Source organism: Theropithecus gelada, chromosome 18 (genome assembly GCF_003255815.1).
Source record: "Theropithecus gelada isolate Dixy chromosome 18, Tgel_1.0, whole genome shotgun sequence".
In the NCBI taxonomy this organism is placed as follows: domain Eukaryota; kingdom Metazoa; phylum Chordata; class Mammalia; order Primates; family Cercopithecidae; genus Theropithecus; species Theropithecus gelada.
In genome coordinates, this window is record NC_037686.1 from 5,534,728 (window position 1) to 5,553,667 (window position 18,940).

General features: G+C 41.2%; 1 protein-coding gene across 3 annotated transcripts in view; it reads right to left on the reverse strand.

Annotated features, from left to right (window-relative positions):
• PTPRM (protein tyrosine phosphatase, receptor type M) overlaps positions 1 to 18,940 on the reverse strand; it is an 840,737-nt gene that overhangs the window by 503,466 nt on the left and 318,331 nt on the right. For all 3 annotated transcript variants that reach the window (XM_025365055.1, XM_025365057.1, XM_025365054.1), the window contains exon 3: positions 9,246 to 9,517. In XM_025365055.1, the coding sequence (XP_025220840.1) occupies positions 9,246 to 9,517 (272 nt within the window). The remainder of the gene's footprint in view (positions 1 to 9,245; positions 9,518 to 18,940) is intronic.

Genomic DNA, 18,940 nt, shown 5'->3' on the forward strand with positions numbered 1-18,940 from the left:
CCTCCTAACATTCCCTGGATTTGTGGAACACAATCTATAAAGACTCACCGGCCAGGTGCAGTGGCTCACACCTGTAATCCCAGCACTTTGGGAGGCCGAGGTGGTTGGATCACGAGCTCAGGAAACCGAGACCATCCTGACTAACACGGTGAAACCCCGTCTCTATTAAAAATACAAAAAATTAGCCAGGCGTGGTGGCAGGCACCTGTAGTCCCAGCTACTCAGGAGGCTGAGGCAGGAGAATAGCGTGAACCCGGGAGGCGAAGGTTGCAGTGAGCCGAGATCGAGCCACTGCACTCCAGCCTGGGCGACAGAGCGAGACTCTGTCTCAAAAAAAAAAAGAAAAGACTCACCAATTCAACTCTAAAACACTGTCTCTAGGCAGCAAATGTAAGCGGGCCTGTTGTCACTTAGCTGTGGCTTTACATGGCTTTGTAGTAAAATCAGTGGGCTGAAGGCAAATACAGCAAAGAAACAGGCACACAGCTAGCTGTGCAGGGGAATAAAGTTCGCAGCAAAATGTGAAAAGATAAGTCAGATCAAGTCATCCCTATTCCCTCAACTCCACATTTCCCAGAGAGACGTCAGACTAACAAGGGTGAATCTTGGTTCAGTACCCCTTTCCCCAGTACAAGCTCCTTTGAGTCCTTGATGCACAAAGAACTCCTAGCAGGGCCCAGCTGAATCCACTCCTAATCTTCTCCCAGGACCCTTCAGTATATCTAAGGCATTTGTTTTAACAAGGAGGCTCTCGTGAACCAGCAAAGCTCTCATATTTGATGACTTTATCCTCCCACTCCCTGTAATCCCTGCCCACCCTCCCCAGCCCCACTTCTTTATGGAGAGCCATGGGGGAGAGAGATTTTCAGCCACCTTTGCATTGTTTCTCTTTTTAAAGCAACCATTTATATGAAAGATCACTGCCTCCCTGGCCTCTGACTGGGCTCAGAACCACTGTCTTCTGAAAGCAGAGAGGAAGGCTGAAATTCTGGGTGGAAGCTGAGGCTTCTGGGGTGCATGCATGATTAGAATATGAAGAAATCAGTGGCTGGCTCCTTTGCCTCAGGGTGTAGGGGTGGGAAACAGGAGGTGGGGGTGCAGAATCAAAGCAGAGTTCTTTTTTTCTAATCAGCACAATAAAGCAAGACGGTGAATGCATGAGGAAAATATTATTCTTCAAATGGCAAAAAAATCAATGTCTAAATCAAAGGAGGCAGGTGCCCTGAGGATGGCAGGTACTTGCCCTTCCCCACTGCTTCCCAACCATGGGAGGGCAGGTCCACACAAAGGCAATTAGGAAAAACATTAATTAAGGAATTAAATATGTGTTAATCACCAAATACTTCGCAATTTATGTTTTAAGGAACAGTAATTAACCTGCAATTAGCTGTATTCCATGCAGGTTACCATTGCAATGTGTACCTGTAGCATACCATTCTACCATAAATACTAAAAACTACATAAAATCACTACTGTGGCAAGAACACTTTTCTCTGCTAAGAAACTTTTCAAAACTCTATAAATGTCTAGCAATGTTAACATTAAAGCTAGAGGAAAAAACTGTGAAAGAGATGCCCAAAAAGACCTATTATGTTTATCAAAAGTACGCAGGACACTTGTGTCTAGATTGACTGAAAACTTCCCTTAGTCCAACAATTGGCGAAGTTCAGATGCTGATCAAGATGAAAATTAACTCAGTACTTTGTAGCCAAAGCAAAGTAAGAAATGGACGTTCTGGAAGAAGGCCCAGGAGGTCATGGGAAATAGCCAACTGAAGAGCCCAACACAGCGGTCCCTGAATGCAACCCAGGGCACCTGGCCCTTGAGATGCAATCAAACAACCCCAACACAGCGGTCCCTGAATGCAACCCAGGGCACCTGGTCCTTGAGATGTGGTCAAGTCCAGGGAAGGGAGAATTCCATGGACCCTCATAAAACCTCACCTTGCAGTTCTGTATGAGAGCAGTTCTGAAAAGTTCTGACGAAAGGGAACTTGGTTCACTCTGTCTCATGCAGTGTTTCACAAAAGGATTTGTTCCTGGAACACTTTTTCATTTAACACCTTTTGACATTCCACTGAACACATTTAAGAAGCACCTTAGCAGGGAGAAAGCACTCAACTACTAACTGGTTCCCTTTTTACCATCTTCCACAAATCCTAATCTTAACAGTGGCTCAACAAACTGCCACCACTTCTTAAGAGGCTAGCGTATCCCCAATGTGCTTTTCCTTTCATCTTCAGCCCTAATTACCCCTAATTACTACCTCCCACTCTGCTGTAATTAGGAAAGTGAGGCTCATAAAGTTTAAATCAGTTGCCCAAGCTTCTGAGTAAGCAGGGCTGATATCCAAATCCCATTCTTCGTAACACAAAGTGTATGTTCTTTTACTGTCTTCTGATGCTGCCCATGTGCAAACAATTTATAATATGAAAGTCCTTTAAAAGAATTCATTAATCAACTTTCACTCATATCAAAACTACTTACTAGTGTGAAATTTGCTTACAGAAATAAAGTACTATATGAAGTATTTTAACACATAAATATTTCAAGTATACATGAACCTTATATTAATATTTTGGAATTCTAGAATATATCCTGCAGCATACGTAATAAATTGTAGAGATGCTGTCTAGAGGAAGCTGACTTCCTGTATGTACCCTGAGAGAGGGTTTCTCAAAGGTGTCACCTCCTTTAGATGCCCATATCCTATTATCTTGTCTTCAGCTTTCAGGCCTAGAAACAGCCTGAGAATGTATCACTTGGATATTGACTTTTATGCACCATGTTCACATAAGAAAATGTTACACACATGCATCCATGCACACACAATACTGGAAAAAAAAAAAAAATATATATATATATATATATATATAGACAGAGTCTCGCTCTGTCCCCCAGGCTGGAGTGCAGTGGCGCAATCTTGGCTCACTGCAAGCTCCGCCCACCAGGTTCAAGCCATTCTCCTGTCTCAGCCTCCTAAGTAGCTGGGATTACAGGTGCCCCCAACCATGGCCGTCTAATTTTTTGTATTTTTTAGTAGAGATGGGGTTTCACCGTGTTAGCCAGGATGGTCTCCATCTCCTGACCTCGTGATCTGCCTGCCTTGGCCTCCCAAAGAGATGGGATTACAGGCATGAGCCACTGCGCCTGGCCTGGAAAATATATTTTTTATATTTTGGAATCAGAAATATAATAGTCAAAAACCAGAGTCACATCTTCAGGCCAATACAGAACTCCTTATAAAGAAATCTATATGGGAAATTATATCAAAAGCAGACAGGCTCTTGCATGACTTGAATTTCTAAGAGCATCAGACTACAACAGGCGTCTCCTTGGTGCAGGTGTGCAGGCCCCATGGGCTGGGGACTGGATCTGCAGCCCAAGGAAGTCCCTCCCCTGGTTCAACTTCACAGCTTGTTTTTTGTTTGTTTGTTTTTTGTCCAGGCTTTTCTTCTGACCATCTCTAATTAGGCTGACACCTTACTCAGGCCAGGGGTGAAAACTGGATTTGGTACGTGTCTTCCTTTTACCTTATATCTGTGAATATGGCCCGTCCTTCTTATCCCAACGGGGAAACCTCCTTCAGGTCTTACGTAGTGATTTTAAGGCCTGCAGTTCAGTGTTTGGGAAGTTTCCTGCTGACATCTCTCTTGCTGCATCTACAATGTGCCATTTACCTAATAGTTTACATTGCTATTAGGGTAATGATTTCAATTTGTTTGCTGCCCAGCAGATAAAGGGGAAATAATAAGGAAGTGCTACCTTAACTCTGTCTTTAAGAATTCCAAGGCTGATGCTTGGTGGGAGTGCTCAGGAAATAAACAAACAGGTGGGTTTTCAGTAGATCTACACCCTTCACAGGTATTCATCAGGAGTTGGTAGTAGTCCACCTGCATAAGGACGGCCAGTGTTAACAATATTTTTGCTCTGATCTTCTTCTTCCCTATTTTTGTTTCCTCAAACAGGTTTTTGGGAGAGTGGAGATTTAAAATCAGGATGTGGGTTTTTTAATTATATACTTAATTCTTAGAACAAGTAGAATGGGAAAGGAGTGACTGATAAATCTAAGATTCAATATAGTCCTGTCGAAACTATAAGGCCAGATGATTGTTTTGGAGCTTTCTGTAGGTACTTAGCCATCTAGTTGTTAAACGTTTTCATGGATATTTGAAAAGAAGACCATGTACTTGTAAGAACTGTTCTTTTCTCAAGTTTCTGCCTTGTGCTTTGACCTGAATTGCATTATTATTGTTTATGCGAAGAAAAAAAAGGAAAGTGCAAGCTTTTCCTGTAGATTGTATTTCCATATTAAAATAAAAACAATTTTCCCAACAAAAATAAAAATAAAAATAAAAGCTTAGCAACACTGTATTAAAGAATCTCTACAAATCCATCTTTAAATTCGAAGTATGAAGCTATTCCTAATGAATCTATCAGTGCTATGAACTGAATGTTCATGCTGAAACCCTAGTCCCAAATGTGGTGATATGAGGAGGTGGGCCTTGGGGAGGTGATGGGGTCAGGAGAGGGGAGCCCTCATGATGGGAGGAGACCTTCATAAGAAAAGGCGTGAGAGCTCTTGCTTCCCTGACCTCCCGCCAACCCTGTGAGGACACAGAAAGAAGATGACCATCTGTAAACCAGGAAGAGAGCTTTCACCAGAATCTGACGATGGTGGCACCCTGATCTTGGAATTCTCAAACTCTCAAAATGTGAGAAATACTGTCTGTTGTTTAAGCCATACAGTCCTGTGGTATTTTGTGACTGCAGCACAGCAGACTAAGATATCAATGAAGCAATACATTCAAAAGTGAATCAAAAAGCTATGAGAATAAACTTCTAACTTAATTTGGCAAATCATTTACCTTTCAGTAAAGCGTGAGAGATCACAGTGAAAAGTGAGAGGGCTCTAAAAACGTTAGGAGCAGAAGTTCACAATTGGGAAGGCGAAATATTTTATCCAAAGGTGCTCAAGAAAGTAAGAATTCACTGAAAACGACAATGGCCTGAAATACATAGGATCATCTGACTCTCCATGTAGTCTGATAGTTCCTTTATAAAGTCTCCTCTTCCAAGACTGTTCATAAACCACATCATTCCTTTAATGCAGCTGACTGAGCTAGGGGTATAAAAGACAAAACAGAAATTCCACATCTGACTGCAGCCAAGGCCATGCTAAACCAGCACACTGTGGCTCTGGAGGCTGTGATGGTCTCAAGACAGCCCATTCTAGAAGTTTTGTGTGGACACTGCTAAGCCCCAAGAGAAGAAGCTCAGGGAAAAGATGAGCAGGACGTACCTTCTGAACTCAACCAGGAGTGTGGTCCACTGGCCCAAAAAAAAAAAAAAAAAAAAAAGTTTACCTGTTATCCCACTAGCTAGAGAGATTCTCCTTTCTTTTTTCCTTATTATTATTATTATTTTTTTGAGACAATCTTGAGACAACCACAGCAGACAACCGGAGACTGAGGAAGAACCTAAAATAGGTCCCAGAGGGGCAGTGGGAACACTCCAGATCCCTGTCTTCCCTACTTTGGGAAAGGTTCCTCTAAAAGAAGGTCTTTAATCACATTCAGCTTCTCAGCCTAGGCCACCATACAAAAACCTCTGGAGGCCTAGCTTGGCCAAAGCCACTTCTACTGGTGGCCTTTTGTTGTTATTGTTGAGACAAGGTCTTGTTCTGTCTCCTAGGCTGGAGTGCAGTGGCACAATCTCAGCTCACTGCAACCTCCGCCTCCCTGGTTCAAGGGATTCTTGTGCCTCAGTCTCCCAAGTGGCTGGGACCACAGGCACGCACCACCACGCCCGGCTAATTTTTGTATTTTTAGTAGAGATGCGGTTTCACCATGTTGACCAGGCTGGTCCTGAACTCCTGACCTCAAGCAATCCACCTGCCTACCTGCCTCAGCCTCCCAAAGTGCTAGGACTAAAGGCATGAGCCACTGCGCCCGGTCACCCACTTGTTTTTTAACCCTATGAAACACATTTCCTAAGTTTTGTCCCAGAGGCCATATGCTTTGAACTACCGATTGGTCACTAGTACATTTATATAAAAAGAATGTGTTTTATTAAATAGGATATTTTCCTTCTGGAGGAAAAACAAATTTTTACTTTTTGTTTTATAAATAACACCAATACATGTACGTTGGGGAAAACTGAGAATGTAACAGACGACAAAAAAAAAAAAAAGTTTTTTCTTGAGACAAGGTCTCACTCTGTCACCCAGGCTGGAGTACAGTGGCACGACCATGGTTCACTGAAGCCTCGACCTCCCAGGCTCAAGAGATCTTCCAGCTTCAGCATCCTGAGTAGCTGCGACTACAGGTGCACGCCACCACGTCCTGCTAATTTTTTTTTTTTTTTTTGGTAGACACTGGATCTTGCCATGTTGCCCAGGCTGGTGTTAAACTCCTGGACTCAGGTGATCCTCCCACTTCGACCTCCCAAAGTGCTGGGATTACAGGCTTGAGCCACTGTGCGCAGCCGAGATACCACACCACTTTCTTATGTATTTATTTCAAGATATATTTCAGTCTTTATTAGATTTTTTAAATTTAAAAATAGAATTTAATGTATTGCTTCATACCTGTTTAATCCATTTAACAACATAACCTTAAATGCATCATTAAATTTTCTTCCATAACATTATTCTTAATGGCTGCAAAATAAATTTTTGTATTGAGATAGCATAAATTAACAAATCCTCTATTGTTGGAAAAATACTGTTTCTGATTTTTCTTTACTATAAATAAGCTGCTATGAATATCCCAGTAGTTAATTATTTGCAAATCACTCTTCATTACTTCTTTAGGATAAATTCCTACTAGTGGATTGCTAGATTTAAGCATATCTAATTTTTTAAACAATTTTAAAACTTATTGCCAAAGTACATACTCTAAAAAGATCTTAACAATGTACACATGCACTAACAGAGTTTTCCCTATCTCTTCATTTCCATTAAAAAAGAACACATTTACTTGTCACTCATTAAATCCTAGAAATGGTTGTAGGTATATGCCTACAAAGATAAATTAAGCAAGAAGTTTACAGCCCATTTATTCATCAATCCAGGGGGAGAGAAATTGGGGTTGATGGATCTTAACTCACAAACACCGAACCTGCAGAATGGATTACCGGATGCTGTTCGTGCCCATTTTGAAGACAAGCAGCCCTGGAAAGCCCTAGCTTTCTCTTCCCTATGTCTAACCAAGCACCTCAATTAAACATGAAAAATGATCTTAGATGCATGTTCCAGCTGGCTCCTGTCTGAGCCGAAGGAATTAAAGAAAGAGAAAAGCAAAATATTGCAATCCTCTTTATTCCTCCTCGTAGTCGGCAATTAATTGAGTTTTCTCAATACTGTTAGTTTTAAAAGATGCTGTGGACAAAAAAGAAAAAGCTCTCCAAATGCCCACTGTCACTAATTCCCCACTTTGATCCTAAGTTAGGATGCTCTTGTGTCACAGGCATCCCCAACTGAAGGGCAGACAGGACGTGACGTCAGAACTGGTTTGGTGCCACTTCTGAACTGCCCATGGGCCTCCGCCCTTCAGTTCCTTTAAACAGGAACTCAAAGCAGTTACTGCGGGTCTCCACAGAGCCCCCAAAATAACAGGACAGGCCTTGTGGCAGTGCCTCTGTGACAAGGACTCCATTTACATCTGTTATTTTCTCCCTGTTGCTTACGTGGGTAGAAGCAAGGACCTGCCCCTCACTGGCTCATCTCCACAGGGCTCATCTCTTATGACTCACTTACTCCTGAAACCCATTTGCAGAGGGCATCTTCTTTTAGACTCAGGTGCTATGCCTTTCTGTGTCACATATGGCCTACTTAATATAGAAACTAAAATATCCAGCTAGGTACAATGGCTCATGCCTGTAATTCTAGCACTTTGGGAGGCCGCGGTGGCAGGATCACTGAAGATCAGGAGTTTGAGACCAGCCTGGGCAACACAGCAAGGTCCTGTCTCTACAAAAAAAAAAATTTTTTTAATTAGCCCAACATGGTGGCATATGTCTGTACTTCCAGCTACTTGGGAGGCTGAGACGGGAGAATCACTTGAGCCCAGGAGTTTGAGGCTGGAGTGAATTGTGATCACAACACTGTACTCCAGCCTGGGTGATGGAGCGAGTCCCAGTCAGAAAAATAAAAAAAGAAAAGAAAATATATTTGCAAACCCCATAGACAGCACTTCTTGCCCTGCTATAAGTGACTTTTATTTTCTTAAAACAATACATGCCAGGCATAAACAAATTTTGAATTGTATTTTTTACTAATTTGACAAAGCCTCAAGACACTCCTTATCAAATAGTATAGGATTTTCTTACACTGTTATAAAAATTTATTTATTTATTTATTTAAATTGCAGATTCAGGAGGAACAAGCACCTCAATTAAACATGAAAAATGATCTTAGATGCATGTTCCAGCTGGCTCCTGTCTGAGCCAAAGGAATTAAAGAAAGAGAAAAGCAAAATATTGCAATCCTCTTTATTCCTCCTCATAGTTGGCAATTAATTGAGTATTCTCAATACTGTTATTTTTTACCCAGGTTTGTTACCTGGGTAAATTGCATGACTCTGAGGTTTGGAGGTATGATTAATCCTGTCACCCATGTCGTGAGCACAGTATCCCAAAGTTAGTTTTTCCACCCTTGCTCCCCTCCCCCTTTTTGTATTCTCTAGTGTCTACTGCTCCCATCTTTATGTCCATGTGCACCCAATGCTTAGCTCCTACTTATAAGTAAAAGCATGCAGCATTTGGTTTTCTGTTTTTGCATTAATTTGCTTGGGATAATGGCTTCCAGTTGCTGCTAAAGACATGATTTCATTCTTTTCTATGGCTGCACAGTATTCCATGGTGTGTATGTACCAGTCCACCACTGATGGACACCTAGGTGGATTCCATGTCTGTGCTATCGTGAATTGTGCTGTGATAAACATTCTACCAAAAAACACCTGAACTCATGTAATTTATTTCCCTTTGGGTGTATACCCAGTAATGGGATTGCTGGGTGGAACAGTAAGTCTCTATTCAGCTCTTTGAGAAGTATCCAAGCTGGTTTACAAAGGGGCTGAACTAATTTACAATCCCACCAACAGTGTAGGATGAGAGTTCCCCTTTCTCCACAACCTTGCCAACAAAAATACACCAACTTTTTCTGATTATAATGATATAACAATAATTTATATTTTTAGAAATTAGAGGATGCTTCAAAATAGGTAATAAAAAGAAAGCACATACCTGATAAAAGTTAGGCCAGAAAGTACTAATGGCCAGTTCGGCCCTGTTCCATGTACGTGTTGGGTCTCCAGATATATTCCAGATAGGACTCCCCAGTGGCCCGTTATTGACCTTCACGTAGACATTGAGTAACCCCGGAGGAGAATTACTCTTGCTGGACACAAAATAGTGAAAATCGATGCAGTGGGTGTCATTTTCTTTAAGTTGGGGTAAGAGTAGGTGGGCTCTCTGCCCCTCAGGTCTCCCAGAGGCATTCACCAGCATGAAAGAACCTGCAAAAACAAAATCAAGGAGAGTCACACCCTGAAACACTACTTTCTGGTTATTTCTGAAAACCCACCATCATTTACATGGGTTGGCCCTGCAATTCCATGTCTTACTGAAACTGCCATTTATTTCATTCCTATTTCATTTATCACCTCCTCCTCCTCCTGTCATCCCCCTATGTGTTCTCAAGAGCGCACATAATATTAATGGAAAATTCCCTGGATGTTACTGTAATTTGACTTCTAAATAACAGAAATGTAGCAAAATGTTTGTAGACTCGCCTTAAATTCTAGCAGTCAGGAGTCACAGGTGATTAATTAAATTAAAAATTAAAATTCCTTATGTAAAATGCATGTCCTCATTCACACCAACCGTGTTTCACGTGCTCAATAGCCACATGTGACAAGTAGCTACCACACTGGGCAGCACAGATACAGAGCATCTCCACCTAGCAGAAAGTTCTACTGAACAGCACTGTCCCATCATGTTAGCATTACTCAGTAATCACTTTGTATAACCCAGAGAAAAACAAAAGATTAGGTGGGCTGTGAATCTTAGGGTCATGATACTGGCCCCATCATGTTCCCTGCTGTCAATGTAATTCAGCACCAGTACCCACCTCCATCGCTGGAACAACTGACTTCTCCTTGACAGTGGAGGTGTTCTCACAACAAGGTGATGACTTAGGCAATCACTGCCCCAACTGGAGGACAATCATTCTAAGAAGTCTTACGAGCTCTTTGGATCTTGAGGCAATGGCCCTAACCTACCTGGGAGTACTGAGGAGCTTCCAGATGGATTCAAGCTTTCCAGATACCAAGCACTTGAGCCTTCCCCATAGGAATTTTATATTTCACAGAGTAAAAGATAAAAGCAAAATGTTCAAACATAAAAGGGGAAATAGGTTTTCATAGGTCTGATTCAGCACAGAGGAAAAAATGTATTGAAATTCTAAGGAGGAAGTACACCTGAACTTGGAGTATAAAAATGAAAAAAATAAAAATACTACACAGATGGGTACCCTCATTGTGAATCATAATGTTCAAGGTGTGTATACATGTTAATATGTGTTTATTGTCTACCCACACATATCAGGAAACACACACATACACAGTACTAGAAAATGTATGGAATTTCTGTCTTGTTTACATGCTGTGATTGCCTAAACAGCAAAACAGGAAGACCACCCTTTTATAGTAATTCCCAAAGAATTCCTGTAAGTATTAAATGGAAAATACAGATGTAGATATCCTTCACAGATTAAGAGGCTGTTGTTAAAGGATCTATATTATCATATGCTTTCTTATGGTTCCTACCTTTACAGCTATGAGGTGAGCCAGGTTTAACACCATTTATGACAAACAGGAACGGGGTCACAGAGAGATTAGAAGCAGTTTATCTACGTTTTAGGATGAGTTAGTGGCAAAACCAGAACTTTGAGCTTCTGAGTTTCCAGCCCATTACTCATTCGGCCACACTCCAGTAACCTCAAGTTTCTTCATGTGCTTTTTGAACATATATGAAACAAACACCCTTTCAAACCAGCGAAGGGAAATTATAGTAGCTATTTTGAAACAGAGCAATTTTTCAAGCAATGAATGTTATGCACCTAGAAATACAAAAGCCAAGTCACAAGCGAACCTATCTATGAAATATAACTTACCTATGAAATACATTTCAGCATTAAGGAGGAACTTTAACTGTGATTTAAGAAAGAGTTGGGGCAGAGAAAGAACAAGTGGCAAGAGAGTATCATTGAAATAATTCAGGTTAGTTATTGCTTACAAATGTAAAAAATCTTCAAAACATGCAGGGTTGATGAACCCCATCACAAATCCAGAGTAGGACGTTGGTGTATATGAGTTACAGATTGTTTTTTTCTGCTCTTAGTAAAATAAAAGCTGATTTATGTCAGATTCTATCACTGGGGGCTCTGTTATCTACAACAGTTACCACAAATATTATTATTAGTGGCGCTGAGGCATGACATGTTCTTCAGGTCACGTCTGAATGAACAAAACCTTGAGTATGACCATATTGCCAAGAAGATTGTTTCTCTCATTGTTCCCATCACTTAAGCTTGGGCAACCAGGGTGGAAAGCATGGCAATATACACAGGATGGCAAAATAAGTGTTGCCCACATCCTGTGAAGCACTCCGAGGAGTCTCCTTTCACATATTTACATAAACTAGGTACCTTTCTACCATTACTGTTTAGGAAATCACCCAGTTTTCCAAAACTGTTATTTTTCTAGCTACACAGCCTGCCTCCAATGTTTAATCCACTGTGCTCCATTCCAGCATGAAATGCTCTTACACTCTTGTGTCTAAAGTACACAAGAATTTTTATGTTGAGATCCAGGTGAAATTCAGGTATAATCTAAGTTACTCAAGTGATCCTAGCTTTTAAAGTCCTTTCTCTTCCTTTTTTCCCTGTTTGACTTAGAATAGTCTATTTTGCTTTGAGGCATGCTTCTGTAATGCAAATTAGCTCACATAGGATTACTAGATGGGGAGTGACATCCCTATTACACACAAGTCCTTTTGGTTTATGTGCAATTTTTTGCAGGACATTAACATTGTGAAGTGATCAGGGGCAACTGTTCTCTCAAATAAAGGGAAAGCTTTATCAGTGCATGATGTCTTTTAAACAAAGCTAAACATCCTACAGAAGTGTCTTTCCTCAACGCAAGGAGTGGCAAGAAGGGGCTTTGGTGGTTTCATGTCCCTTTCCACTCCTAAGCTGTCTCCAAAACTGTAAGAACGAGTGAAGAACTGTGCAGCCTCTGCGCCCTTCCTCTGTGTTTCAAAAGGACAAAAAAGGAAAGGACTGATGAAGAAGACAAATCTCAGATCATAGTTTTAAGTTGACAGCAAGTAGTCTCTATTAGAAGAGAATGTTAGAAGAGAATGACTTCAAGGACTTCTATGGAGAGTGGGAAGAAGTGGAGGCCTTGGGTTCAGGGTCTGAGGTTCAGGGCCGAGGATGGGCTCACGGGGTCTGTGCCAGAGTGGAGTTCAGAGAGCCAGCACTTTTATTAGCTTTGTCACTGTTTTTGTTCACTCGCCAGTTACAAAGCTGCATAGATTTGGAAGGGTCAGCCCCAACCCCGTTCTTCTCACAAGATCTGCTATTTTCGCTCTCTCTTTTTTTTAGAGACGGAGTTTTGCTCTTGTCGCCCAGGCTGGAGTGCAACGGCGCGATCTCGGCTCACTGCAACCTCCGTCTCCTGGGTTCAAGCGATTCTCCTGCCTCAGCCTGCCGAGTAGCTGGGATTATAGGTGCCTGCCACCATGCCTGGCTAATTTTTTATATTTTTAGTAGAGACTGGGTTTCACCATGTTGGTCAGGCTGGTCTTGAACTACTGACCTCATGTAATCCAACCACCTTGGCCTCCCAAAGTGCTAGGATTACAGGCATGAGCCACTACACCCAGCCCTAGATCTGCTATTTTCAGCATGTGATTTTGTGAAATTCATGAGAGGCTTCTCAAGTGCAGGGGCAGGACTTTGGTGGAAATGCAGACTCTACGAACACTCTTCCTCTGGGAGAGGTTCAGGTCCTCGGGAGGCAATTCTATCTCGACTGCCCCCATGGCTAGTCTCTCCCAAATGATCTGGAAATCAATTGAGCAGCACTCAGATTTCAACACTCATGATCTTTTAGAGGAAAAGTCTCTGCCGAGCACCTTCCCCTGAGGTACACTCCCCTGCAAGATTCCCTTTTTCCCTTCCTCTACAGTCTCCCAACTGGTGTATCTATGCAGCCTGATAATTAACCACGAATGCATACAAGGCAAGTGGGACAAAGCCCGCCACAAAGCATAAGCCCAGCAAATGCTCCTGACTTTCATTACGATGACTTTAGCTCCTCAAACCTACTAAATGTATGGCTTTTTAAAATTATGTGGCTTTTTTTGAGAGACAGGGTCTCACTCTGTCCCCCAGGTTGGAGTGCAGTGGGAGGATCACGGCTCATAGCAGCCTCGACCTCCTGGGCTCAAGTGATCCTCCCCTTTCAGCCTCCCGAGTAGCTGGGATCACAGGTATGCATCACCACACCCGGGTACTTTTTTTAAATTTTTTATTTTGTAGAGAGGGAGTCTTACTATGTTGCCCAGGCTGGTCTCTAACTCCACGATTAAAGCAATCTTCCTGCCTCACCCTCCCAAATGTGAGGATTACAGGTGTGAGCCACTGTGCCCAGCTGGAATTCTTTACCATTTATTTCTATCTCCCCCTGTTCACCTCACAACTCTCCTGGTCCTACTATAATTCACCTAAGTGTAAATTTTTAAGTTTCCTTTCTTTAAGAGAGAAGAACATTAGTACTGAGATAACACAAAACCTTCAACTCAATTAATCTTGCCCTTATGTTTTTGGGGAAAGGTTATCTTTATTTCACTGTGTGGCCATCAGGACTTCACTCAGAGCTTTAAAGTACAAAAGGTGACGTTTCTGTCCGCACTCGTGTTTCCTGACAGTGGTGTACTATTATGTGCCAATGAGTTTACAGAAGCAAATGTGAAAGTCCAGCAACCTGCAGTCAAGTTACAATCGGCAGGAGGGAGAGAAGTGTTGCTTCTTTGTTTGTTTTTATCACCTATCCGCTATGAAGGTATGAAGTCAACTCACCAACCAATGTTTAGAGAATTACAGAATTCAAAGCATTTATATTCAATGTTAGACTATGAAGTCTGTTTTTTAAGCTATCCCTATATGGCTGAATGTTTAATTTTCACCTTCTGCTTAAATGTTTTGACTGAGGAAATGCATTTTCAAAGAGTAATTGGGTCTCCCTCTGTAGTTACTTCCTTACTTCAATTCTTTCCTCCTACAAAAAGCATTCCAACTGGGTAAATTTTTTAAGAATCGTAATTCAAATTAGCATAGAAATTCTGTTTGTGTTCAGATAACAAAACACCCTTAAGTCACTAGTATATAAGTAGAAAATATATCATTGCAGGCAAATGAAATGAGCTCTGCATGATGGAGTCAGCTTCAAAAAGGGACAGCCTTTAGATGCAGACTTAGAAGCTTCTTAAGAATAATTATTTTGGTTTCCCCAAAAAGGAAAACTCTTTGATAAGAACATCCAATGTTCACATTCTCAAATCTCTGGGTGAATTAAATTTAGCTAATCATATCCATTGGCAAATGCTTTTGATTAAACTATCTTCCATCATTGTTTGTGACAGCAGTAATAACTACACAGAATTAGTTATTCCTTTCTAACCCATCATCAAAATTTGCATTGGTGTGTTTGGGGCTCTAGATTTGTCAAGGCTGAGAAAACTACATGAATTGTCTTCCAAGTATATTTGAGAAACTTTGCAAACAACAAAAAACATATATTTTCCATTATCCAGCAGGAAGGAAGAGCTACATGTATTCTTCAATACTTTAGCTTACAGAGAAGCAGCATTTTATGAACTTTAAAGCTATTATAAAATTCACTTTTTAAAGTTCTTAATTTTAGCAAAAGCCACAGATTATTGGTCTTTGCCTCCCTTGGGCTGTTTTGCCTTTTTCTTGTATGACCATGCCTTTAAATTTGTGGATTTAGAATACAAGAGGCAAACAAAATGTTAACGAGTTCCCTCACTGCAGGCATATCTCCTGACTCTCTTTTATGGGGTTATTTGTGCTTCATCTGACCTATTCAGATACAACCGGTTAGAACAGTTCAGTTCACTAGAGCAGCACTTCTCAAACAATCTATAATGAAAAATCAGTTGTTTTTTTTTAAAGTCCAGTGCATCTCAGACCAATTTATATAAAACACAATAAACAGGAATTGCTAGAAAAATGAAATTGTTTAGACACACAACATGGTAGCCCCAGATTTGTTATTATTCAAAGAAATAAAATTACTCTGTCAAATTCCTATAAAAATTTTCTAAAGACTTGCTCTCAGTTTCTGTATTGAACTGATCAGGGACTAGAAACAATGCGTGGGCCAGCTCTGATCTGCCGACCACACTGAGTAGCACAGGCTTAAAGTTATAGCAAAGAGAAAAGCAGTATAGCATCCTTGGTACCCAAATATACATTTTCCCTCAACAGTAGATGAGGAAATTTGAAAGAAAAGAATGAAAAAAATATCTGGTTTCTTAACCCAAGGGTAAGTTATAAAGGCCAAGCCCTTTGAATATGAAAGAACGTTGCAGAAGAAAATGAAGAGGGAAAGCGGGAAGCAAGTGGACACACATAGCCATGGTGAATGGAAAGGTTGTACCCAGGCTCTGAATACAGAAAAGACCTGGCTTCAAGGAAAGGAGAAAACAAGGGGTGCCAGCAGGCCACGGCACATAGAATCACCACGTACATCTGCACATCTTAAGGAGAAGGGGAGAGGGTATGGGAGCAAAATGGGCCACCGGTGCCTAAGCCAGGTCCTCCATGAACTTTATCTAATTAAATCCTCACAACAATGAAGGTCTGAAGAAAGAGAGCAGGGTGAACCCACCAGAGGACAAGTGAAAGCATCAGATAAGGTCAAGGGGAATGCAAACTTTTTACCTTCAAACTCCAAAGGCAATACTCCTAAGACTAATAGTTTTCAAACGGTTTGACTGTAACTCATAGTACAAAATACTGTATTGTATTTCCCCCACTGCCCCACTCCGAGACAGAGTTTTGCTCTTGTCACCCAGGTGGGAATGCAATGGCACAATCTCAGCTCACTGCAACCTCCGTCTCCTGGGTTCAAGTGATTCTCGTGCCTCAGCCTCCCGAGTAGCTGGGATTACAAGCACGCACCACCATGCCAGCTAATTTTTGTATTTTTAGTAGTGACGGGGTTTCACCATGTTGGACAGGCTGGTCTCAAACTCCTGACCTCATGTGATCCACTTGCCTCAGCCTCCCAAAGTGCTGGGATTACAGGTGTGAGCCACCATGCCAGGCCAATATATTGTTCTTTACATCCAGTATACATGTGTAAAGCAATGTGTGTCTATATACATGTACCTACACACACATACCCAGGCTTTCATTAAAAAAATATGTATCACTATGCTTTTAACCACGTGTATATATGTACTGCGTGTACATTTTCTATTCTAACTCAGTTGCATTTTGCAAAATCAATTAATCAGTTAATTCTGGCTGCAACCATCAGAGCCCACAAATGCTTTAAGACCATAATGCAACTCCTCCCAATAATCAAAACCACTGTGCTCTGCTTCCTTAGAAAGCTTTTCATTTTTAATTTGTCCTTTACACTTTGATCTCATCCCGATTATCATAATGCCAGGTTACACCCCTCCTCCAACTCCCTCAGCCAGTACTCACACAGCACCTAAAGAATGTGTCTCAAGAAACTTCCTGAAATAGGGAAGAGGAAGGTCTGGGGAGAAATAAATGAACTACGGGAGAAACGCTCAAAGGGAACAAAGCCTCTGCCAGGCAGGTGCCACCATCGCTCTAAAAATGCTTATTAGCACCCATTTCAGTCTGATGAAACCAGTCTCCAAGTTGCATTCGCATTCTGCAGAGCAGATATCATGCATCCTTCCTAAGCTACTGCCTCTTCTATGCCCCTCCTACAAACATGAAATACTTATTTCTCAGCCGCTAGGGAATGAGACATGAATAACAAAAATTCTGTCTTCTCCCAAATGACGCATTTTCTTTTCTATTTGCCCTGTCTCTTCTTGCCTTCCTTGTGGATTCCCAACAATTACTGAAAGAGACCATTTGTTAGTTGTACTAACTTTTGCCCTATTCATGATATGCTGGTGAAAACACAGTAAGATAGCAAAAAGAAGTAACACTGTATCACAAGAAAGCTGAAGTAAAACTCTCTAACCAACTGCACATCTCTTTACTCCCTGATATGGCTTGGCTGTGTCCCCACCCAAATCACATCTTGTAGTTCCTATAACCCCCACGTGTCGTGGGAGGGGCCCAGTGGGAGTTAATTGAATCATGGGGGTGGTTACCCTCATGAGAGTGAGTTCTCCTGAAATCTGATGGTTTTATAAGGGGCTTTTCCCCCTTTGCTGGGCACTTCTCCCTCCTGCCACCATGTGAAGAAGGATGTGTTTGCTCCACCTTCTGCCAGGATTGTAAGTTTCCTGAGTCATTCCCAGTTATGCAGAGCAGTGAGTCAATTAAACCTCTTTCCTTTTAATACCGAGCCTCAGGTATTTCTTCATAGCAGTGTGAGAATGGACTAATACACTCCCTCACCAGGGACAGGGGCTAATGGGATCATCCTGGCATGGACCATTCTACAAATCATGCCATTTAGTTCCTGGTACTCTGTTCTACTTGAAGGAATTCCACATCCATCTAGGTGCTACAAAATTAATAAGCACAGCTCATACACCTCAGATGTGCATATAACCTTTGCTTTAAGACATTTATATTAAATACCAAAAAGATATTCAATTGTCAATTTAGTGATTCACAGCACAACTGAATGGCTATTTTTATTATTCATAGAAATATTGAGCTGAACAAAAATATATGATTTCACCTTAACTAGTCCCTTTTAGCCATGGCAGGATTCATCTGAGCACCCATTATGTATTGGGGCATTTTGAGAACTACAAGCAATACAAACTTGGACCTATTCCTCCAGCAAGAACTTCACAGTTCAGTTGTGTATCATATTTTAAGTTGTTTTCATTCAGCACAGAAAGAATAAAAAGAGATTCACAGAATTAGCAAATCAGATCATTAAGTTCACCAACGGGTACATAAGTAACCACCAGAAGTGGCTATAAACTTTATGGATTTAGGACCGTCGATCTTAAAAGGGACTTGTGAAACACAGTTATCATACGAGACAAAGCAGCATCGGAAGAGACTCACTGCAGAGAGGAAACCCGGGGGGGTTCCGCAGTAACAAGTAATGTGCTCTCTTTTTATAAGAAAAGGGAAGCTTTAATGAGAACTAAATTGTATTACAGTGTGTCATTTAGACAAACTGCTTCAGTGACTTAGGTGGAAAATACTAGGTGTGAGTTTTGTAATTTGTAAGTAAAAAACAAACACTGAGTAAAGCAAACACAACCTTGTAACTATCTGAGGACGCTAATGACTGTATCTCAGGAAATGAGCCACACATACAACAATCGAGTAGTGACAGGTTGACTATTTAGAATGTTCTAAAGAGGCTGTTTAATTTCCCATACGTCAAGTTTTTCATTGATTGACATCTTTAGAAACAGGTTCGTTTTTGTTATAAATCTCAGAATGACACAAGCCATCACAATATAAGCTTCCGCTTATTTTTCCCCTAAATTAGTGTTGATTCAGAGATCTTTTTTTCTTTCCATGTGTGAAAAAAAGCTTGTGCTATTCAGTATGGTCTGCAGATCAGAGCTATCTGGTGATAGTCTACCAGCTAAACTATTATGACTTGCCTTAAGAAGACATTGTACAGTTAGCTTATATATAAAATGCAGGCCAAACT